General features: G+C 35.5%; 1 protein-coding gene across 10 annotated transcripts in view; it reads left to right on the forward strand.

The window, feature by feature from the left end:
- Positions 1 to 26155, forward strand: part of LOC129770377 (small conductance calcium-activated potassium channel protein) — a 691836-nt gene that overhangs the window by 221239 nt on the left and 444442 nt on the right. For 7 of the 10 annotated variants that reach the window (XR_008742104.1, XR_008742103.1, XM_055773170.1 and 4 more), the window contains 3 exons: positions 4942 to 5938; positions 16824 to 16865; positions 18157 to 18237. Coding sequence is in view for 8 of the 10 variants with exons in the window: in XM_055773170.1 (XP_055629145.1) it covers positions 5018 to 5938; positions 16824 to 16865; positions 18157 to 18237 (1044 nt within the window). In the remaining 2 variants the exon portion in view is untranslated. Of the gene's footprint in view, positions 1 to 4941; positions 5939 to 16823; positions 16866 to 18135; positions 18238 to 26155 lie in introns of all 10 variants that reach the window. The other 3 variants (XM_055773175.1, XM_055773176.1, XM_055773177.1) reach the window with 3 other exon arrangements.

Consider the following 26155-nt stretch of genomic DNA (forward strand, 5'->3'; position numbering starts at 1 on the left):
GTCAGTCTTATAGTTTTTAAGATATAAACTTTTGGAAAAAAAAATAAAAAAAAAAACTGGCGCTTTTTAAAAAGTAGTCTAATTATTTTTGGAATATTTCAAGTATACAAATTTGCTTAAATGACCAATATCTTTACACTCGAAACGTTTCACTGCAATCTGAAATGGTGCTGCCAATGACCAGTTGCGTTGGCGTGAAATCCGTCAATAGCAAAAATTTGTAATGCAATGGTTTTGTATCACAACCATACATACAAATCTTTCTCATATCCTATGAATGTTTGCAAGAGTCAAATGACTCGTTGCGGTTTTTAGGGCATATTACCTAAATTTGTCAGTAAAAAATAACAAGAGAGGAGTAAACACTGAAAAATACATTCGATGTATCTTTTAAGAAAAGTAGTGTAAGCAAATTATGTTGTGACAATGTAATTTGCAAGAGAATTTTGACTAAAAGTTTAAAATGGGTCATTTGACCCCTCGTGGTAGGTTTAGTGTTAAATGGGAATGAGCTTCTTTGTCGCTTTCAATCAGGCAATCGTAAAGATTGCAACACCACGACCGCTTTGATAAAAATTGATAACGATATTTGACGTGCTCTGGACAAAAAGATGTTAGCTGTTTTAGTGTTGCTTGATGTTAGTAATCATCTGTTACTTTACAAAAAACTTGACGCTGTTTTATGCTGCGTTAATCTGCTGTTGCATTTGTATTTGTCGAACCGCTCTCAATATGTTGACTCCAACGGTCCAAAGTCTGATATTGTCTAGGTTGAAAGTGGCGTACCCCAAGGGTCGATCTTAGGCCCTCTATTATTTTCAATGTTCACAAATGACCTACCTAACCATATGAACTACTGCATTGTTCACCTGTATGCCGATGGCTGGCAGTTATACCTATCAGGTAAGCTAAATGACTTAACGAACATGATCAACATTGATATTGAAAATATTATTTCTTGGAGCAATAACAATGGACTAATCCTCAATGCTTGTAAGACTCAAACCAAACCCATGGATGTACATGGAACTCTGTCTAACAAAATGTGCACTGCGATCTTTATTTACTCGGAAGTTGTGAAAAACCTAGGCATTCTAATGGACAGTAGCCTGAAATGGAAAGCTCAGACTAATGCAGTGTGTCAAAAAGTGTACTATGCGATGCAGACCTTGGTGGTCTCAGATTTTTCAAAATCAATCCTTACGTGGACTATGACCTTTAAAATACTAAGAAATGTCCCACTTCCACGAACCCATAATTTGCTACTTCCAAGATGCGAAACAAATATGTTGAGAGTTTCTTTCGAACATCGAGCAATAAGGCTATGGAACAGCCAGCCATGAACGATCAAATCAACAACCTCATTCCATAAATTCAGAAGAGCGTGTAAAATACATTTATGTAATTAGATTCGTTATAGATAACGTAATACATACATTGAGAACCATTATTAGGAATAGAAAAAATATGTTATGTATTATTATTATAGAAATAAAAAAAGTAATGTTTGATTGTTTGGTTTTATTCTCGGTTTCATTCACTCAATAAAATTCTTTAAAAATGGATTTTTGGTTTTTTTTTTGCTTACGTGTCCCGTTTTTAGTCCGGAACTATTTGGTCAGCCTATATTTTGAACATGGAAGAATGAGAATAATTACAAGCCCTTTTAGGTGATTTTAGTCAAGCCTTTTTGTTTCATCATTTTTAAGGCCTATTTGAAGACCTCCAAAACTTATCGAGTACATAAATTTGAATGTTCAGTTAGTGTCCATCTTTCCCGATTCATTCTAATTTTTTCAAAGATGCCGGACACATTGATTTTGCAAAATATATGCCTCAAAAACAAATTCTATTATAAAAAGAGACTTAGACTATCAATTTGTGGTGAGATAAATATATATTTTTTTGTGAAATTCAAGAAAAAAAGCAATGTTTACTTGAGGTGTCCGTCTTTACCACCCTTTCCCTGGATGTAAATAAAGAAAATCAGGATTAGTTAAAATGACACAAAATGTAAAACAAAGATAAAATGTTAAAATGTATAAGGTAAGGAAAATTAAAAATGTTACTCACTGACACTGTCACCGTATACCGTAATTCTTACTGCTAATATAAACAAAATTCACAAATTCCAGCTTTTCCCTTTTTTATTGAAAATTTTTCCACCTATTTCAAAAATATGGTTGGCATCTCTGGTTGTTGGCGTTAGTATGTATTCGCTTTTGTCGTTTATGCCACTCTTAAATTTGTGAATGGGATAAATAATTATCTCCACAAGTTTCGTGTCATTCGGTGAAATATTTACAAAATTTATCTCGTTAGGTACTGAAGTAAATCAAAGATCTAAACACATGTACAGGGCGAACTCGTTTATATACAGTTTCGGATTTATTTTCACTGTATATAATCGAATCCTGTATATAATCGTGTATTTTTTTTTTCATATTCGTTATTCATGCATATATTAGGCTGTCAAAAAAGTCCTGCGGTATTTTTTTTGAATTTTCATTTGTTCATAAAATTAGTTACAATCATCTGTTTTAAGTCAAATATGCGCCGTTTTGTTCGATGACTTGTTCCCAACGATATGCCAATTTCATAATACCCCTGTTATAGAAGTTCGCTTCCTTATTGGCAAAAAACTCGGATAGCCAAATTTCACAGGCCTCTTTTGTGGCTAACTTCTGACTACCTAGCTCGTTCGCCATGGACAAAAACAGATGGTAGTCACTTGGTGCAAGGTCCGGACTTTACGGCGGATGCAAAAGAACCTCCCATCCGAGCTCCCGGAGCTTCTGGCGCGTCACCAAAGAAGTGTGTGGCCTGGCGTTGTCCTGATGGAAGCCAATGCGGCCTCTGTTTATCAAAGATGGCCTCTTCTTCATGAGTGCTACCTTCAAGCGGTCCAGTTGTTGGCAGTACAGGTCCAAATTGAGCGTTTGGCCATAGGGAAGCAGCTCATAATAGATTATTCCTTGACAATCCCACCAAACACACAGCATAACCTTCCTGGCCGTTAATGAGGGCTTGGCCACCGTCTGACCCGCTTCAGCGGGCTTCGACCACGACCGTTTGCGCTTCACGTTGTCGTAAGTGACCCACTTTTCATCGCCAGTCACCATCCGCTTCAGAAACGGGTCGATTTTGTTGCGATTCAGCAGCGATTCACATGCGTCGATACGGTCAAAGATGTTTTTTTGCGTCAACGTGTGTGGCATCCATACATCGAGCTTCTTTGTGAATCCAAGCTTCTTCAAATGGTTAAAAACGGTTTGATGACTTATCCCCAGCTCTTGGCCGATGCTACGGCTGCTACTATGCTCGGTTAATTCAGTGATTTTGTCGCAATTTTCGACGACAGGCCTTCCGGAGCGTGGCGCATCTTCGACGACCTCTACACCAGAACGAAAACGTTGAAACCATCGTTGTGCGGTGGAAATGGAAACTGTATCGGGTCCATAAACTGCACAAATTTTATTGGCAGCTTGAGATGCATTTTTGCCTTTGTCATAGTAGTACTGTAAAATATGTCGGATTTTCTCTTTATTTTGCTCCATATTTGCGACACTATCACTCACGAACGACTTAACCAAACAAAACACTGTCAAGGACTATATTATAGCGCGGTTCAAAAATACCTTTCCAACAAGCTATAGTATGACTCGATACAATGAATACAACTAGAACTACGCGCTTACAACGACACCTCGCGGAAATACCGCAGGACTTTTTTGACAGCCTAATATGTTTCGTTTTTTGAAAATATAAAAGAAGAATTTAATTTTTGATTCATCCCCTTGAAGTCATAAAAAACCTTTCTCACACAAAACAATATAAATTTATTCAGATTTATCTCTAAGGAAGTGATAGACGATCATGTTTAATGAAAAAAAATATTCTACGCATATGTTCGAATTTCAACAATGACAGAGTTATAGAACCTTTTTTCTATTTCGGACTCTGTTGTCTCAAACTGGCTCTACATTAAAAAATACGCTACGGAAGCCAATTCTGTTGATTCCACCTGAAAGATAATAAAATTTAGTACAGGTTATAGTAGTAGAACATCTAAATTAGTGTATTTAAATAACATTTCGGAAGTAAAAACTTAAAAGTTAGTAATTTTTAATGTGTTATTATTAATTTTATCCTAAAAATTGATAATAAACTTGATTGTTTCTATCAATTAAATTAAAGCCTTCTAACCGCTCTACAATTTGTTCTTTGACACCCAACTTCTATATTCCTTAATATTGCTGCAATATAGATATAAACAATTCCTGGTGAAAATTCAAGCAAAATCTTCAAAAATCAGGATTTTTACCCCACTGTTTATATAAAAGCCCCTTAAATTTCACTTTAACATTCATGTTACATTTTTGCTTAAAATAAGCCATATTTGAAACGTAAAAAAAATATTTTTTTTCAAACTGTATATGTAAAATTGTATATAATCGATTATGTATATAATTGAGTCCGAACTGTAATACGTTTTAAACGAGTATATTGAATGCAATCAAATAAAAATAAAGTAATTATTTTTATTTGAATAATGATTATAGTGCAACGGAAACAAAGGTTAATGTCATTCAATTTTATGGTAAAATGCACTGTGTGCGCTATAATATGGTAATGGTATGGCTCATAAAACCAGATCAAAATCATGGGGAATTTGGGTAAATCACCAGCAATAACAAACTTTAATCACATTAACATGTCATATTGAATTTAAATCCAAAATAATATTTATAGAAGAGAGGCAAAAATCCTATTTATCACAATGTTATCAGATTCGAGCACGACACCCAGCAATTCTCAACAAAATATATAAACGGGTATATAAAAGTAACAAATCGATTAAAAATAAATCAGGATTTATCTAACGATGCGCCCACGCTGTTCGTCGAATTAATCAATTACGCTATTTCTTTTCTCCCGCAGATAACAACATAAACGAATTTTGTGGACCTGAGCCAAGGTGCGAGTTTAGTAAGGCACAGGAGGTAGAGCGCGGAAAATGTCCCTTCAGAATGACGCCGATCCAACGAGCAATTCGGGTTATGGCAGTTCGGACGAAACCGCTTCTTTGCTAATAACGTCCACAAATAACAACAGCAACAACAGTAACAGCAGCACAACGACAACTACGGGATCAAGTATTATATCGACCATTAGCAAGTCTAGAATGGCATCACACAGTTCGTTTAATGGACCAACAAACCAACAGTCAACGACAAGTGTCGGCAGCACAAGTCCGAAAACGATGATGGCCTCTGGTGCCAATAGCAATGCCGCTAGTAGCGGTAATAATAGTAACAATACCAACAAGCCAACTTTGATACGACAAGACAGAACGTCAACATATCTCGCAAGCCCCCAGCTATCGACAATTGGTCTGGGTGGGTCAGAAGAGAGCGCTCAGGGAGGAGACGATGATCAGCACAACGCACGCTCCGTTCCCGACATTGAGATGCATTGCCGCCCGGAAGCACCAGCCATAGCCGTATCAAACTCGTGCCATAGCGACGGTCGGGGGACAGCAACAGGTGGTAGTGGCTATCAGCTAGTGCCATACAACAGATGTCGCGCTTGCCGCAACTGTGATAGACGTGCCTCCACTACACCGGTGTCTTCGCTACAACTTACACGTTCGGTTTCGAAGGAAAGCGTCCGAAGTGCGCTCCACAGTCGACTAACGGTTCAACACTCGACTATACCGCCAGTGCTGATTACATCATCGCCCACATCCGGGTCCAGAATCATACGCCAAAGCTCTCAGCCAGAAGCCAGTTCGCATATCTGCTGTGGGAGCCAGTGTGCGCATGTTGGTGCACACCCTAGCTCCTCACTGCGGCAGTTACGCGAACCTGGCGACGGTATCGCTGAGATAGCGGCGGATTCTCTGCGAATCAACGGCGGGATGCGTCAATTTAGACAGGTATGTTGATCGCTTTCCGGTTCCGCATGCAACTGAAGCGTACAAAGTCAGTTGTCAGTAAAGATGTGTGCTCTCGTGTGTTTTATTTTTCTCATTATTCACTATACTAACCTATTTGAATTCTCAACTTGGGTGTAAGTGTGTGCAAATGCAATCTTAAGTTTATGAATATATTTTATAAGTTATACTCTTGCTATTTGTTGTTTTCATATCGCTGAAATTCAGATCTTTCTAGCCCGGCAATAAAAATGGAACATAATTCTAAATTATGCAGAAGACGGCGTTTTGAAATGCGAAAGTTGAAATTGAAAAAAAAACTTAGAGGCAAGTAAACAATGCTTGAAGTCTCCTCTTATATGCAATTTCCCCTACTCACTCTGTTAATTTTTTTGGATCTATGTGCATCCGGTGGCGACTACACGGAATACCATTTCATCATGTGACCAATTATAAACTCGACAAAGAATAGGGGAACAAGGTGCAACATTGAGATCTTAATTTTTTTTAGATTCCAAGATATTTAAGCTTGTACAAATTTTTTTTCATGTTGCCTACCGGTTTCTTGTGCGATCATTATTCTATAAAATGTACACAATCAAAGAAGAAAAGGTTATTTTACATTCAATCAAAAATATATCTAAATTGAACAGCTTTAGTGAAACGTTTTATGGAGCAAATAAAAGCTAAATGATTGAGCTAATTGGAGTGTTGTTGGAAAATGAACTCGAAACAATGTTTTTAATAATTCTACTTTTTGTATTTTATAATTGCTCCCGTGGCCGAGTGATTAGCGTCATAACTAACATGCCGGGTGTTCGGGTTCGATTCCCGTTCTGGTCGGGGGAATTTTTCGTCAAATAAATCTCCTCCGACTTGCACTGTGATCACGCGTATTCTAGAGCTTGCCACTCAGAATGCATATTCAAGGCGTGTTATTTGGCATAGAAATCTCAACTAAGTACTAATAAAAATGACGCAAGTAATACTACGTTGAGACGGCGAAGTTCCTCTAGGAACGTTAGTGCCATTGAAGAAGAAGAAGAAGATTTTATAATTTATCAACATAACGATAATAACATAAACTCTGGCGTAAAATGGTACTGTATGACTCAAATCGAGTAGTGTAAATGTAGCATTCTTGCAATAAAATCCGGCATTGAACTTCCTATTCTATTCCTGTGAAGGAAATGGTAATGAGTTTTTGGGTGGAATAAACACACTTTTAGAATAAGATGTGTGAGTGAAAATTTACTTTTTCCAATCAAATATGTGTTCTATGTAAACGAGTAACACATTTTCTGCAAGTGTTGAATAAAGCTTGAACGAAAACTGTGCCTGAAAATGATTTGGTATTATATTTGGTTATATTAGGTTCCATTAATCTAAATGTAGATAAAATCACAGAAGTAGCCGTAGCAGAATCGACCAACAAAAGAGGTGTTGTGTTCCATCAGAACTACGCAAGGCCACACACATCTTTAGTGATTCGCCAGAAACTCCGGAAGCTTAGTTGAGAAATTTCAATGCATCCACCTTTTCCTCGCATTCCAAAACTTCCTGAGTGATAAGAAATTGCGATCAAGAAAAGATTGTGAAAATCGATTACTAGAGTTTTATGTCAATAAGGACCAAGACTATGAGAGAGGAATTATGAATACAACAAAATGGTGTACATTTGACCCAAATCGAACAATCCGAAACATCTTAAATAATGTTTTGAATTGCACGCAAAAATTATGGAAAAAATCTTTTTCTACAACCCACATGAAATTTTAACGGAAATAATAGAAAATTTAAAGAAAAACAGATGAGTAAGGGTCAGGTTTAAGCCTTCAAAGTATTCGAATAACAAAAAGTAATAATTTTCATTCAATTTTTAAATTAAAATGAAATAAATTGCCTCACAAATACGAATGATTTATCTTGCATATTTTTTTTTGCGCCAAGATTGCCACATTTACACGAGTCGATTAGTTTCAATTTGAATGGAATGAAAAATTAATCTATATTGAATAGATTGTTGAAAAAAGTTACTCAAAAATAGTAAATATCATTACAAACTCAAAACATAACAAAATCATATTTAAATCGAAAAGCAGGTATTCAAGCTACGATTCGAAAAAAGGCAATAATGTTGATATAAAATATAGTCGAAAAAATTGCTTATATGATAATAAAAATTGAGATTTGAGGTAGCCGTCACCGTATGTAATTGTATATCGTGTCGTAGCATCCATTTCCATTCACCCAAAGCGGATATGAAAGAACTCCAAGACTTGTGAGTTCAATAGTATTCAATGCACTATCATTTGACGGTAATGGGTAGCCCATTTTCGCCGTGCGAAGAAAGAATAGTTTATTTGCCAGTTGTATTTTGTGGATTTATCATTGAATTATTTCTCTCGAGACATTTTTTATTACTTGTATGTAGATTGATATACAAGATATGCATAAACATCATTGTGAGTGTAAATACATGGATCTTTTAAGCAACTTTGCATACTTGAAATATTCAAAAAAGAATTGGACTACTTTTTGAAAAGGATCAAAAAATTATGACTCAAAAATGATAATATCTACAAAATGTTTTTTTTATCCCATTTATTTATTTAAGGCATTTTAGCTGTAACAGAGCCGAATTTTAATCGTGTACATGTCACATGGTTATCATATCTATAATTAGCACATTACACTGTTGCCATTCACCAGTATTCCTTCTATACCATTACATATGGTACATTCACACAGTAGCCATTTAGGCGTAAGGGTATTCTTTCTGTTCTTCCATTATCCAGTTGGACCACCGGACAGCGGAGACAGTTGATTGATCATTGTTGAGTTATTTATAGAACAGTAGCCCGATGTGTCTGGCAGAGCAGAGCAGTTGTATGGATGAATCGATCTTATTTCGACCGTGGATCGATCTCCATCGCTGATGATTGTTGCGTGGACGTAGCTATTCTGTAACAACACAAAGATGGTCAATGAGGGCCCTGAGTATTGAACTCACGATCGATCGTACAAAATGTTGATGAAAGTTTTTCATAAACAAATATCTTTTATTTTAATTTCGCCAAAAGAAACCAATATTTTGAAAATTAAAATCCGTTTTTCTAAAAAACGTATTTTTTTAAATTCTCAAAAAAATACATATGAATAGCCCTTACAATTTCCAACAAGTTGTCCATACATCGGAAGAAAGGCACTTTAACAGAGAAAAAGTCTTTCTAACAACAACTTTTCCATGTTTTTTTTTGAAAAAAATACAACTAATCCTAATTTTGATAAATTCGATAGCGATATAATGTATTCGACAAAGTTTTAGATACAAGGCGGACTCGATTATATACAGTTTGAAATTTTTTTTTTACATTTCAAAAATGACTTGTTTCAAGGAAAAATTTAAACTTTGAACGTTAAGGTGGAGTTTAAGTGGCTATTATATGTACAGAAGGGTAAAAATCGTGATTTTTGAAGATTTCGCTTGAATTTTCACCATGAATTGTTCATATCGATATTGCAGCGAAATTAAGAAATATGGAAGTTGGGTGTCAAGAAACAAATTGTAGAGTAGTTTGAGAACTTCAATTTGATTGATAAAATTAACCAAGTTTATTATGAATTTTTAGGATGAAATTAGATATTACACAATAAAAATTACTAACTTTGAAATTTTTACTTAGAAACAGTTATTTAAATCCATTAATTTAGATGTTCCATATCCTGTACTTAATTTTCTCATCTTTCAAATGAAAGCAACAGAATTGGCTTACGCAGCGTACTTTTTAGTGCAGTTTGAGACAACAGATTCCGAAACAAAGCAAAAGTTCTATAACTCTTTAATTGTTGAAGTTCGAACATATGCGCAGAAGGATTTTTTTCATCAAATATGATCATATATCACCTCTTGAGAGATTCTGGAAAAAATATGTTTTTCATGTGAGAAAGGTATTTTCTGACTTTTAGGGGATGAATCAAAAATTAAATTCTTCTTTTATTTTGAATAAACGAAAAATATATGCATTAAAAACGAAGAAAAAAGAAATCGGAGACTGTATATAATCAAGTCCGCGCTGTACTATCAAAATATGAACTTTTGTCGAAGAAGCCAACTTTCTATCTTGACATGTTTATAAATAGAAAAAAAAAATTAAAAAAAACCTTTTTAGATTAAGCAGTTCAATGTACTAAAAACTAGAAAATAATTAGGCAAGTAACAGTTGATAGTTGTCATAGTTGTCACATCCCTTCCTTCATTAATCTAAAATAACCCCACTTTGATGGGGTTTGTTTTGAGAAAATATGTAATCCATCATTTTGTGGTGGCATCTTGGATTTGCTTTTTTTTTATAAATAACTGTGTTCGACTAGCCCTTTCATTTGATACCAACATTGATGGGGTTTTGAGAAAATATGTAACTGCCATTTCGTGGTGTCGGCCATTTTGGATTTGCATTCCTCATGTATAACTGTGTTCTACTAGTCAAGTCCTTTTATTTGATACCCATATTGATGTTGTTTTGAGAAAATATGTAATCCGCGATTTTGTAGCGGCCGCCATCTTGGATTTTAAAAATCATAAAATACGCAATTTTATAATGAATGCAGAGATAAAGGTGTTTCAGAAATCTCAGAGCAATCGGTCAACAGGAAGGGGTTCAAATTTCTTTTAATGTGGTAAAGCGCTACAGACAAACATGTTACAAACATACAAACCTACAAACATACAAATTACAGGGCAAGCTAAATAAACCGTTTAAAAAAGTAGCAGAGCATTTGAATCGCGATAATGTATACATGAAATCGTTACGAATTAAACATTAATAGTAATTTTTCAAAGAAAAACAAACATGTTATTTTTCAATGAAAACATGAATAATTTCCTACATTTCATTATTTGATTAAAATTTTGTAGGCCTGATAGATTTTGCGTGAGAATATTTTTGAAATTTAGAGTTTTTTTTTTCGAAAAACCTTAATTTAAAAACTATTAGATCTACGAAATATTGGTTCAAGAATGAAATGTAGGACCTGAATTAGGGTTTCATTCAAAAATATCAAACAAATTTATTTTATTTTTTTAAAGAAAATTCATTTTTCTCGTAAACATGTGTTTTTGAAATTTTGGAAAAATGCATATAAATAGTCCTTACAATTTCCAACAAGTCACTCATACATCGAAAGTAGGCTTTGAAAAATTAATATTAATGTTTAACTCGTAACATTTTTATGTATAAAATAACCGCGATTTACATGTTGTGCAAACTTTTTTCTATTTATAAACATGTCAACCGTGAGAATTAACACACAAAAATGCTACGATTAAAACATTATTTAAACATAGTCTTCATACAAAAATGCCTTATATTCCAGAAACTATAAATGATAGAAAGTTGTCGTCTTGAACGAAAGTTCATATTTTGATAGGATACAAAACTTTGTCGAATACACCATAGTATAGTATTACTTTTAATTTTTTCAAAGAAAACATGAAAAAGTTGTTGTTGGAAACACAGTTTCCCTGTAAAAGTGCCCATCTTCCGATGTTTGGCGATTTGTTGGAAATTTTAAGGGCTCATTTTTTTGAGAATTAAAAAAAACTTTTTTGAGCAAAAATTAGTTTTAATTTTTAAAGTATTTTTTTAGCAAATTAAAACAAAATAGCTTTTTTTAATAAAAATTTAAGCAATTTTATACATTTAATCTTTTGACCAGAATTTTGTAGGTATCTTAGTTTTTGAGGCATATTTTTTTGTAAAAATTGAAGAAAAATTTGACCCTTTTCAATAAGTTGTCTAATTCTTATTTGAAGTTTCAAGTATGCAGAGTTGCTTAAATGACCCACGTCTTTACATCCACAAGGTTTCACTGCTAGCTGAAATGGTGCTGTCAACTCCTAAGACGAGTTGGCATAAAACTCTTCCATTATGACAAATATTCGCATTCCAATTTAAAAAGAAACACCAACATAATTTTGCCCAAAACGTGAGACTCATCGTTCTCTTCCTGTTTTGCCCCCGCTCGCTCTGTTTTAATGAGATGTTTTGTGCTGGAAAAATAAGATGACAAACAGATTTCCCTTCTAATTCGGCACTCGGTTTGTTTTGATATCACGCGTTAACATTGTTGCTCTTTTCCTTTCCGCTCTGTTGCTCTCTCAGACTTTTCCTAATCTAAATGCATACAAAACACTAATAGCCCGCCCACATCGAGATGGGTTACCACATTTGAGTTGTAATCGGTCTTCCTCTATATGGAGGATTGGTCTCTGATGAGTTTCCCGGCTTCCTCATCGCAAAGACGAACATTTACCCACGCGGAATTCGCAGGAAAACTTGAACGACAAATCCGGGTTGCCAGTTTAGACTAGAATCAAATCATTTGATTGTATGGATGAATTAGATTTGCCCAGACTAGCTCTGCGATTTCTGGAAGAGATGTACAGACGTTAATGACTCGCTCAGTTAAATTCTTTTCACGTAGTTCCCGTATATTTCCATACCTAAGATTGGTAAATAGTAGTAATATGGTTCGAAATGATTTGTTGAGCTAAAACAACTACGCACAAGTTTCCACAGAACCCCTTTCTGTAAAAATTAATAAGAAACAGACGAATGTTAATATGTTTATATCCAAATCCACTGGCCTACAACTTCAGCTTTTAGTTTTATATTGAATATTTTGTTAGCTACTTAACCTAAATGGAGTATATGTATTTTTGTTCACATGATACGTTTGACTCAAGTGTAGGAATTGATTTCATTCATAAAACAACACCAAGGATTTCATTAAATATCACATTCTTCTATCAATGAAAAGTAATATCGGGAACACTCATTCCACACAAGGTGATGAGCTTATGATGAAGATTCGTATATTTTCTGTGCAAATCAGATGTTTGTTGATTATTTCAACAAACAATGTTGCTGTTTGAAAAACCGATTCCCAGATTATGGGTGATTTTCTGTTCACAAGAATAATGATTATTGTTCGCTTTTGCGGAACGGCCAAACTGTATAACATATATCTCATTCTCTTACGATACATAACTTCCTATTTTCAACTCCCATGTAGCATGTTTTCTGAGGGATCCTGTATGCGGTGCTGGATAACTGATAAGATACTGAATGGGGCCCGATACTGCTGACTAATGACAACAACAAACAGTTCTATTGAAGTATAGTTACAGGATATATAATATCACGAAACGGAGAGGAGAGGTATTCTTTCATGGCTATTAATCTTAGCATAGAATATTACCCGCGGATTAAAAAAACGAGTTTGCTGAGGGCGTCTGTTAGTTTTTTAAAAAAGTCGATGATTCTCTGGCTCTGTTTGGTTTTATCTGGTCCAACCGATACGCATATCATCTTCTAGTTTCCATCAGATTCGACTCCAATGCCATTTTCAGAGCAAGTCGCATTCCCACCTGGAAAAGGTCGTGCATGGTGCCATTATTTCTCAGGATCTATCAAAGGCATTAGACCGTGTGTGACATTTTCCAATCCTCAAATCTCTCGAGGAATGGCTCATAATAGGCAACTATCAAACCCCAATAGTAGAAAGTATACCTCTAAAAATCCTTTGGATCTACCTTTACCGAAGGCTTAGCACCACATGGACCGTATGAGGAGAGCTTTGGACGAACACCTCCGAATAATGAGAACGACCGTATCTCGAGTTCTCTCTTTCCATGGAACATCCATCATTCAAATCGTCAACTATCGGCTACCATCCTAAATGTTTTATGGTAATGTCCTTTTCACCAGAAACAGAGATATTGAAAAATACTGTGTCAAAGTTTCCAAAACTGCGTCCGAGGTCTTTATATCAAGCTCTGCAGTAATGTGGCCAGTTTTTATTGAATCACTACTTGGTGATATATGGTCCATCTTCACAGGTCGTGAAAATGTCCCCCTGATACTGAGAGCACATCAATCAATACACTCTTCGACCAACTTCAACCTTCTTCCTATGCAGCCTAGCCAACAGAATCAAAATTAAACCATGGAATTTCCCCCGAGATAGCTGCTCTATTGAATAAAGTCAAAGTCGACACCTATGAAACGAGAGTTATAAAGGTGTTCAATTTCGCTGACGGTTCCGTTGTCAATAGCAAGATCAACTACGGAATTATCGGTGAACATACAAACATCTGTTCCTCCTTACCTGCATCCCAGTTCATATTCAATGATAAAACCAATGCCTTTTTTAATGTCTTCATTCTTAACAATTCCCGGCTCCGTTTTTTCTGGACATGATTCTATTGACGCTGTTGGACCTCTGATCTTCAGCATCACGAAATTGTATGCGTTCCCCAGGGATTTACGTTCGTGTTGCAGCATAGCTCTTCGTAGTAGTATAGTAGTTGACTTGATCATTTTATTGATTTTTATCTTGTCTGTACGCGTCAACTGTGACACGAAGCACGAAAACTGCTCAATGTTTCGTTCCACCAGACAGCCAGAGTAAGTCGCCGTTTGTTATTCGATTATAACATTCATGGCATTTGAACGTCCAAAGCCATAATCATAGATTCAATGAACTAATCTGCATTCATGTCCAAGATACTGCAGTGTACGCGAAGTGCCTCGACGAAAAGTTCCCTGTCGAAATTCTTCGTTTCCCACATACGCTCGTATCCTCATGTCGGTCTTGAGGCCACATAGGCCACAACTTCATTGATGTAGTCTTTTTTATGAGGTACTACCCCTAGGACTCGGTATGAACATCTGCCTCTGCATCTGCGGTTGATATTCGTTGCGCTCATCTGGTTTAACACAGGTGATCTTCGCAACTTTGTTTCCTTGTGTTTGAGTCGTTGTACATTTTCGCCTATCGTAATTCCAAGGTTAGCTGTTCAGAGCCACATCAGTGTAAATCAGGAGTCTGTCGTCTGAGCCTAGTACCGCTACTTGGTTCGAACGTGCCTGAAGGCCTGCCATGATTTTACCGGATAGTTTGATTGTTTGTCTTCAGCGTCGAATCTCATTCCTTTCGGTATCACGTCCGTTGTCCATGTGGTAACCAGTAGGTGAAATGGGGGTTAGACGGACATGTTAAGAAGAACTTCAATTATATCTTTGGAAACTCATGTTTCCCAAAACTTAAAAGCAGTTTCTTACAGCTCAATATACTGGTTTTCGAAATAATTGGCCAAAAATTTCTATAAACATTTGTTTTTCCATGTTTTTCACTGAAATTAAGACAATCCAACATTTCTATCGATGCGGGTATATTGGACATGTAGTGGGGGGGTGGAAATATGGACAGGTTGATAATATATGAAGCGTAGAAGTTTATCGCTCGCGAGAGGAATAATTTCGCTCTCTCTCAGTGTTTGTGTGTCCAGTAACTGAAATAGAACCAAAAGGGAAAGCGATATAAAAAGAGATGTATATTCTTCCCTTCATTTAGAGGCGAATGAACTGAAAAGTTTAAAGCCTCTTTAATCCAACATCATCATCATCCCTTCACTCTCTATCATGCATTGGATGTGATTATGGATATGGCTGTCCATTTCAACCCCACCAGTGCAATTATTTTAATTTATCACTTACGAATAAATTTACTTTTCCGTACATACCTCATATCGCTTCTCTGTCAACTTACAAACCAAAATATAACCATCAGCGAATTAAATTTTCCAATGAAACCACTCAAATGCTTAATATCGAAGCCGGACAAATTACTTCCACACGCGGAATCATGTTTGATTTTCGGTTTTTGTTTCCCTATTCCACTTTTAATCAGTATTCATTGTCATAGGATGGTTTACATGTTATAGAATAGCATGTAGAAGGGGTTCCCATCAACAGAAGTTTGAAATTCATAATGCAACTATACAAATCAACCATCCGTCCATTATACCCCCACTGTCCGTCTTACCCGCAGTTCCCCTATATCGATGTCAGGATCATCCTGGCATCAGTACTATTGAACCAGTTACCATTCCATTCATTTCAACATGGACTACATGGACAACATGGACAAATTCTTTGTGTCCGGATTGTAAAGTGATCAATCTTTATTCTGTGTATTCCGTTGTTGGATGAATACAGAGCTACAGTGTCGGACAAAATATTAGGACCACTGCTCAAGAAAAAAAGTGACGAAACTTTGAGACAAAATAATCCAATCCAGTGTTTCAATTCATTTATAATAATTTACTTGCATTGTTCGAAGAAATTTATAACATATGTATTTAAGACAATAGTCATTCTTTAAAAAATGCGTTTTAAGCATACTTAACAACTAGAATGACGCGACAAAAATTAAGACAACTGAGCATGGAGAGACATGGATTGATAAATTTTCAATCTTTCATCAGACCAAAAAATGTATGATCAAACATAGTGCTATGAGCATGTTGTTAACTGGAAATTCATTTTGAAACCAGAAAGAACGTTGAGAATTGCATAATTGTTGTGTAGTTTTCTAACAATTTCTCACTGTAAACGGTCCACGTTTTTTGCAGATTACACGAGGTACATGAAAACTATTAAGTATTTATCGAATGTAAGGGATTATGTATCGTTAGAGAATGAGCTAAAGTATCACGCTTTTACCCTAAACCCATCGCAAAGATACCCTTTCCAATCCAAAAGCCTGTCTGTAAGGTTGGTATTGTAATCGGGTAATGGAGATATAAGTACAGAAATGCTTAGGCTGATAAAAAGCATATGCGAAAATGAACGATAATCTATCTGATATTGCTCTATTACTTAATTTATCGAACCTACTGTCTTATCTTTCTGTAGCGCTAGTTGATGATTTTGTTTTTGTATTATAATTTGATACTATATTTCATCTTCCTTTCTGTCTCTTCTACGCTCTATTTCCGTTCCCCGACTTCATCTTTCCTCGTGACAAAACCCGGATGCAGCTAATTGTGCGCAAAAAGGAAAAGGAGAAGGAAAACGAAAAGGTGTGTGGTCCGATGTTCCGAGTGTTGCACAGGCTAACAACATTGCCAACAACAACAAGTTGATGCAAAATTTGAATTTCATGTGCACTAGCTGTTTAGCGGGAGCATATCCGATAGTGTTTTACCCCAGGACAAATGTGTATAATATAGTTGTTAGGGGTGTGAAATAATGTCTGACGAGACATTACAAACACCTATCATCGACGGCCATAGGCCCGATTAGCAGATTGATGTTTCACTTTGTATATATGGCAAAATCTCAGTTAACATTCATTATTTATGATATTTTCATTTGCATTTTTTACCACCAACTTTGAGGGATTAGTAGGTATACTAAAATACCTTTCACAGCATTCATTATTTCATCAATCCGTATGTTATTTATTCTTATAGCATCGAATGTTATCACGTTGGAAATAATTGCGCAGAGCAAGAAAACACCATTACTAGTAATCGAAGGGTGTGTACATTCTAAAATATCCAATATTCGTAGTGAAATCCAAAATCTGCTGCTTATCAAACAAAAAAAAAACAAACAAGCGAAAAAATAACTATAAATAACATTAGTTTTTAAGTGGAAGTTTTCCTACTCCGCTTCCCATCTCTCAACATTATTGCCCACATTCATCGATACATCTCGTTACAACTTGCTTCAGCTTACCCCTGTAATCTGAAGCGATAGTCAGGGCGACTTTTTGTATGCAAATCAACAGTTTTCTCGAATAAGGGTTTTATGTAAATGATGCCGTATTTTGCTCGATTTTTGTCGTTCATTTTCCGCTCTCATCCTGTGCTATGAAACCTGTAAGCTTTTTTTCTTTCTGCCGAACAAATCTCGTCACGAATCATGGGGACGCTGACGCTTGTGCTCTAGCATTAGTTTTTATTCAATTTGCTTATCTTTGAGTTTGGGCGCTGTGAACACAAAAGGGTATCATAACTTTGAGAAGATTTATTTTGAGTACATGTATGTCGATATTTGTAGCAAAAAGTTTGTGAACTGTTTTGTGAGATAAATTCAATCAATGTTTCCTCTTTCTTTTTTCTCTCTTTTCTCTTTCACATCTCTTATCTACGACCTTACCAACTTTCCGTGGTAAATGCGTACCCTCAACCATCCAACAAAACAAACTAACCAAATCGCCTATACTCAAAACACAAAAAAAAACAACAAAACTTGTTCGTTTTCTTGCCTGAAAACATAAATATCAAACCAATCCTGAAATCCGATCCGACTGACTGCCGAATGTAATATCCCCACGCTCACAAGGGTGTGCTACTCTGCCCACAGACTCTGTCACAAAATAGGAGAACCCGTCTAAGGAGAGCCTTCACCGAGGCTACGAATGAGACTGTCAATTACGCTAGAACGGTATTTGAATCTCGTACTTCTTCTTAGCAATCAAACCTCGCTATACTATCTTTAGTTGACTTCTCTCGTTTGATTTCCTCTGAGCCTGTATCAAACATTGTTACTCTTGGAAATAGCGTAGTCGCAAAACTTCAACAAAGCCTATCGTTGACTAAACCACTATCTTTCTACATACTGTTAGCAAGTTGATGATCGATCGTAGCTCGGTAGTAGTGCTGTAGTGAAACCGAACCCAATCAGTAGTAGTTATTGTCCTTCCTAAAGTCTGACTAGAGACAACACCCAGCGCTTCATTGATACTCACCTATATTAGTGTGTTCCCTAGCAATCGTGGTCTCTCTGTTTTCAATGGTTGGCCCATAGGCACTTGTAGGTATTTTCCGCTTAACCGATCATTGTAGCAATTGATAAATCTGAACACTCGCTCAAAAGTATTGAGGCACTTTGTAGATTACACCATATGTAGGAACCTGATATCACAACGAACTGTCAGTAAAGAATGGTTCTTGTAAATAATGTAAATAATGAAATGAGAATATCCACATCAAAAAACGACGAAAGCAATCCGAAATCAGCGTTGGAAAATGCCATCTTGATGGCGTTCCATCAATGAATATCACATAAATAGACACTTTAAGGTAAGTAGAAGATCATAGAATTTCATAAAACTTGAATAAGCAGTGTTTACTGCATGATGACAACTCGAACATGTAAACCGATCACATATTATAATCCTGCCGATAATCATTACATTAATAATAGTATCAATAAAAGTGTTAAATATACCAAGCCCACTTAATGGGTTGTTCAAGCTGTCTCAATTCACAGGGGAAGGCTTTCAGTTACGGGCGACATCTTGATTGATTTACAACTATCAGTTAATTTTAAAAACAGAAACTTTTCAAGCTGATTGAGCTCCACTGGCAATAATGAACTTAAAGTCTTACAGTAAATCAAATCAGTATTCGTATTCCTCCGCATTGAGTCTTTTTCACACATATGATATGTTCTCATACACAAGATGTCGGGGAAGAATTTTATCGGGACAAAATGTTTTATAACTAAATTTGTTATATTTTTTGTCAAAAAAAAGGTCTTTACTCATTATACACTCTACAAATCACTACACAAAATACAAAAACCTCATATCCATATAAAGGAGTGCGAGATATATTTCCACAGGTTCCACGGTCCTCAATATTGTATCTTGCAATGCAGATTCAACGGATAAAATAGTTTCGAATGGCATTGTACAATCGTCAGTACACACATTTTTACTATGTAACTTTTAAATCAAACGTTATTAAACGTAATGACTTCAGTCCAGATCTTGGACAAAATTTTTGTTTCCTCGAGACGAAATTCTGTTGAGATCTTTTGTGAATTAGAATTTTTATGTTAAATTTTTCATGCAGATTGTTTCTGCAGTTTAAGCAATCGCATAAATCCTCCACCGACAGGACAGGACCGACAGAAATCGATAATGTCATCCACTCTTGACGTGCCAACAGAACACAACATTTATAAAATGAAAAAATATAATTCTCTACAATTTTGTCAAATAATTATCGATAATTATTAAACCTATATTTATCGGAGTTCAAGAGATACTAATAATAATACTAGAATTTTTAGCATTTATTTTTTATCAACATTTATTTTTATCAACTAACAATTTTGTTGTATATAATTTAATTTTTTTCATTATTTTCTTATATTTCTATACACATTATGATAACTTGCTGCATTGTCGTTAGAGTACAACTTTGCTGCTACTTCATTCTCGGATACAGGTACAAAAGAATGATACTTTTGGGTACCTGGAATTTGTTTGGTGTTATCATACATGCTACTCAACTCTTCCACACCCTGATCATATTCTTCATATATGAAAATGACAATTCTGTAAGATAGTCTTCTTTTCGCTTGCTAGCCCAGTCAAATAACGTTTTTGCACTCGTAATCGGATGTTCATGCTGCCTAGCCAAACTAGCTCTTGTTGCCATCCGTTTTAATGTACCACCAATTGCATCACAAGGTCCTTTGCCGTGTGATGTTGCAAAAAATGCCATTCAGCGTCAATGTCGTATTTCGATTTAAACTGACATAATATAAATTTACTCGCAAAATTTTTCCTATTTTTATTGTTGGGTTATGTTATAGAAATTGCACCGATTTCTTTTAGCCAGTCACGTGTACGGTCGTTTTATTTTGACGTTGCTTTAGCTGTAGTTTATTTTAATTTAATTTTCACATAGTTCATAAGTTGTACATATTTTTACTTACAAAATTCGGTATGCGATAAGTTTTAAATAACTCACAATTTCAATTTTAGTTTTCGTGCACTTTAAGAGCTACATAGAATTAAGGAAAGCTAGGTTAAGTTCTCAATAGGTTAAGTTATTCTAGTCTACTCACTATTTAGCATTGATTTTAATATTTTAATTTTCACTCCACAACTAGTTTTAAGTATAAAGTGTATGATTTGCAAGTATATTTTAGTATTTAAGTATACTTTTAAGCAATCGACAATTCTAGATTTTAAGTTGAATTCACCTCTAAAAAAGCACTTCACTCTGATCAGATTTTATCGAGAATAATTGTGACATGACGGAAAAACGAACGATCAATCTTCCATCTCTTTGCGATTTTTCTTCTCCCTCTCCACTTTGTAACTCTGACGTCTTATAACGAATCGATGTGCCCCGACTGTAGCGTCTGAAGCCGTGTTGCCAGTACCAACATTTATACTGGGATGCAGTACCATCCGACATGAATTTTATTCTTTTTACCTGCATTTGTTGTTTCAAAAATGTTACCAATTGCAAATAAATACTTGCACAGCTATGGTGCCATGAGTTAAAACTTCAGATATAACTACAAAGCTTAAATTTGCCAGAGAACCTTTTTCATCTCTATAATAAACAACGAATGGATGGATTGTTGTTTGATAATTGTTCCAGTGATGACTTTGAACTTCATCTTGAAGCACAAATGAATAATTTTCGGAAAAATCGCAAATCACATCAACCTCATTTTCTTGCAAATTAGCTTTTATATTGTTAAGAGATGTGGACTGTTATGTTTTAATGTAATCATGAGTAAGTATTTTTTCTATTTTTTCGCAAAAATACGATACAAATTCTTTCACCGGTTTTACAAGAGTTTCTATGTCGCATCGATCAATAGAAATCCATTGTGCATAAGTGAGTGAAACCAGTTTCCAAACTCGTCCATTGTTGGGCATTTTTTACATTCACGAATGTAACAGTATTTTGATCTATTTGATATGTTACATAGTATTTTTTCCATATATTCTTTGCATTCAATGTTAAAGGAATATTTTCTGAGACAAGAAGCATAAGATTTAATTTTTCATGGAATGTACAAACACAAACGTTATGATTTCCTGAACTACTCAGCAATTTGCAATGCTTCGGACGCATTGATGCAAAAGAGCTAAATCCAATTTTGCAATTTGGATTAAGTTCCTTAAATCTGTTGAAAGTTTCTCGTAATGATGTTATTAATAACCTTTTTTGGATGTGTTGACGCTTCCCATCTTTGGCTACAGAAACATAGTCTCTTTCTCCAGGTAATGATCGACTGATATCGTCGTCATTATAAAATTCCGAAACATGATTTTCAACATCTTCACTTAAACTTGGTCCATGTTTGCTATGTGGTGTCGACAATACACCTTTTTCATTTGCCAGTTGTTTTGGCTTGAATTGCCATATATTTATTAACGCCAAATTCTTCTTCCAATTTTTGCACGGACCAAGACTTAGGGAAAACTGTTAAAATTCTAACTTCTTCTGATCTTGTTGTCTCTGTGTGGTCAAATTTCTCTTTGAGCTGATTGATAATCTCATCAAACTCTTTTGCCTTTTGTTTAAAGTTCGATTCTTCGTCTTCTTCATGTGAAAAGGAAAATAGATTTCTTTTAATACCTTTAGAAATTTCTTTGAATTTTTGTTCGGGGTAACTAGCCTGTCAAAGTCTTTTCGTCATTATTGGTGAAACGTTAATACCGGCGATTCCCTTGTTGAATAGCTCAATGTTGTACGCTCGGGAATACTCTGGTAAATTGCTGTTTTGGGAATCTTGCGAAGATGCTGAAACGGCTGAAACTATTGATGGTACTTCTTCTTAAGTATTTCCTACTGCTGTACTGATCTGCTCCTCAGTATTACACTGCTTTGGTTTGGAAGAGTATACAGATAAACGGCATGATCCGCAAAGTTTTCAAGATGTATCAAAAAGGATATTGCATCCCATTGACTTAAGTTTCTCAATCATTGACACGGTTACGAAAAAACGTGTTTCAGATGAACATTTCTTACCGTTTTTCGGAAAGGGTCTACAACATTTTGTAGTCCATTGTGGTATACTGTTATTCACTCTATAATGAAGATTGTTCGACTGATGAACGATGTTTGAATATGAGTAACTTTATATACATTATAGAGGTACCTTAAGTTGGAGTTGGAGGGCGCTTCCTAATCGGTGCACGTCTCGACAGGTGAGAAATCCCGCGAGGGTGACTGTGACGGGTTGCGCGTCAAGTTGGAGGGCAATTCCTAATCGGTACACGTCTCGACGGGTAAATGGATGCCTGCGAAGAGGACATAAGCGCAGTGGAATGAAAAGCGAATAGAGAGAAAAAATGTTGAGAAAAAGGGAAGGACAACGCTAGTCAGCGTTGAAAACTCGAAGAGTGCATGAGCACAGCCGCCCCCTGAAGTAGTCGCCTAGATGTGGTCCCAGGGGGAATAAGGCAACGAGTAGAGGGCTTGGTTTTTGTGGGTGCGATCCCCACTCGACGTCTGGGTTAACCCTTCCCAGATAAGGCTGGTAGAGCGTTCCTCACCTCTATAAAAAAAAAAAAAAAAAAAAAAAAGAGGTACCTTAAAGGTACCTGACTTTATATACCTGTACAGAGGTAGCTTAAAGATACCTGACTTTATATACCTATACAGAGGTAGCTTAGATATATCTGACTTCAGGTATAATCTAGGCATAACGTAAACAAGTTAATTATATTTGTACCCATAACGTCCGGTTGAATCAACAAGGTGTATTTGTTGTTGGGATTTCAATTCTACTGTTCCTGTTTTGATTGTGCAACACGAATAATATGTTAAAAGTTTGTATTAAGAGAAAAAAAGATTGTTTAATATCGCTACGTTTTGTGTTAACCCATATGTCTTCAAATGTTTTTCAACTGTTTTTCAACGTAACTCCTAAACATATATTTTTACCATAATAATGTATTTGGAAAAGTTGTTGGAAATTACAAGCAAATTCATAAAATTTCATAAACATGACGGAAACATATTCAAAGGGAATATTTACTATAAAAAAGACAATAAATTAAAAATATTTTGTTAAATATCTCGAGAATGGCCACATTTAGAAGATTTATAATGAGCTTTTTTGTTTTAAATCACATCAGAAATCATAATTTGTGGCTAAAAATGATTGTTAACATACAAAAATTCGAAGTTTCAGAAATTCATAAAAATTCGATGTTCCACAAAGTTTGTCAAAAATAGTTTTACCATCTTGGACCCACTTTTTGAAATTTTCTACATGACTTCTATTTTATATGAAAAAATAAAAAAAAAATTAAAAAATATGTATTTTGGATATTGCAAATTAAAGTTTTTTTTTTTGTAAATTAAAAAAGAGTACTAATTTTTTTTCTCAGGGTATATTTTTTTCATCACAATACGTATCATCATCAATACGCTATAACTCTTTCTAAGACACTATTTCGGTACGACTCATAGTTTTTTAGATATAAATTATCAAAGATTTCTCCTACTAAAATCGATACGCCCTTTTCAAAAGTTACGCTTGAGTCAAAAAATTCCCAATTGCTGTGGAAAACTCATATTTCCTCCAACCCAAACGGAATAAAAACTTTCATTTGAATCAAATATACATGTTTTTAAAATCTGCATTTCGGTTGGAATGGCACAATTGTTAAATTCCGGTTCATTTAAAACAGTATGTCGCATTCCTCTCTTACAACTTAAATTACTATACCTAACCTAAATTGAATCGCATCACATGATAAGCATACCATTGCTCCATTGGCGGTTCTTCAACGAAAGGTTGCTCTTCCATCATGGTTCCATTAGTTCCGATGAAGAAGACGAATTTCCGCCGCAGTTTTCTGCTGAAACGTTTATGTCCACCTTCCTTTCATGGTATGATCCTGAACCTCAAATCCAACCTCCAGCCTAGGAAAACGCCGTTTGATAATTTGAAATTTTGTTGCCTAGTTTTACGAAAAGACGATAGCGTATCGCCGACCCGGACGAAAATTGTTTGTAATTCATCAACGCACAGATACTTGCCACTCCGAACATCGATCGAAAATAAATAGAAACTCATGGGTATAAGCAGGGTTGCCAACTATAATTTTCAAAACTCAGGAAGAATGAAAATGTTGTCCGGAGAGTTCGTGACGATTTATGAGAAAACGAAAACATCGTTTTTATAGACAGATAAATGCACAATCCTTTGCCATCTTTCATAAAACTTAAAAATTGAATCCTCCCAGAATGTGTTTGTTTTTACATCGAAAACTGTTCACAGTAATTTTGTGCTGTCCATAGAGTCGAAGAGTTTGCCCTAGAGAGAATTTTGCAAGGACCTGAACCTGATCCAACAATAATTTGAAGGTGCAATAGCCGGTTATTTAGTTCAGCTGGAGGAATAGCAGTTCCTAGCAAGACTCCAAAATAATCTGTAGTGTGGTCAAGAAGACAAAAAGATACATTGACTAATTATGGACTTTGGTTCTGGATTGGTTTAAGTTGTCCACTAGGCGAGCAGTACTTATGCTTCTACTTCTACACTCCTGATCATCGAACAGATTAGGGAATGCTTTTCCCGCTGAGTTATTGGCGATAGAGAATGTCGATGAAGAGAATCGATCAAAACAGATAGGGCCTATTGAAAAGTTAAGCGTGATTTCATTTCTTCGTGTAAAGATCGGCTTTGGGGTAAGCTAATTATTCCGCTTACAATTATTCCGTTTTCAGCCGCTCAATACTGTTGTAAATGATTCATTTTCATCATCCGTTACGATTTGATTCAAAACGGTATCTTCATTACGTTTTTGAAGCGTGTCGCAGACAGAGATGCAGTCTGTTAACCCCTTCCCGTACGATTTAATTTTCAAAAGAGCGGACCAAATACAAACGCTTCGATGGGTCTCGCATCGATGAATACTGCTACTCTGCTGAGCGTCTTAGCGCTTTGTGATCTGCAAGCGCGCCACGAGAGAGACTCGATATTGTACATTTTGGCACAATTATTTCATATCGAGTGAGGCTCGATGTTGTACGTGAAAGGGTTAAAAGTTTTTTTGGTCAAATTCTGTGGAACCCACACATCGTAACGATTTACGTAACCGAGTTTCACCAGATCCACATGAACGGTTGTTTAGCAATTTGCTTATTTATTTGTCGACATAATGTTTAGTTGCTAACATTACTATCGTTGTTTTCGTTGCTAGTCTATTCCTTTAATTTTCGTTTCATTAAGATTGAATTGAGAGAAAAGTCGTTCAGCCGATGTTAAGTAATGTGGAAGAATCGAAAAGCATGGTATAAATTCTCCCAGAGATGGAAAAGCCAGTGAGTTCTGGATCTTTTGATCGCCTGTATTTTTTCCAATAACCTGCATCACAATAGTCAATTACTGAAAAATCTATATTCATAATTTATTTGTATTTATAGCCCATATTTTGGACTGAGTATTTACTCACCAAAAAAGAAGAGCATATCAGCAGAGGAACATTTGTAAATTGTTTTCAATTTTTTATGTTATTTGGTTCGTTACTATATTGAAACAGAATATTTCTCTTTGATAATTTTACACTCTGAAGCGTATTCCTTTA

Source organism: Toxorhynchites rutilus, chromosome 2 (genome assembly GCF_029784135.1).
Source record: "Toxorhynchites rutilus septentrionalis strain SRP chromosome 2, ASM2978413v1, whole genome shotgun sequence".
NCBI classification, from domain to species: domain Eukaryota; kingdom Metazoa; phylum Arthropoda; class Insecta; order Diptera; family Culicidae; genus Toxorhynchites; species Toxorhynchites rutilus.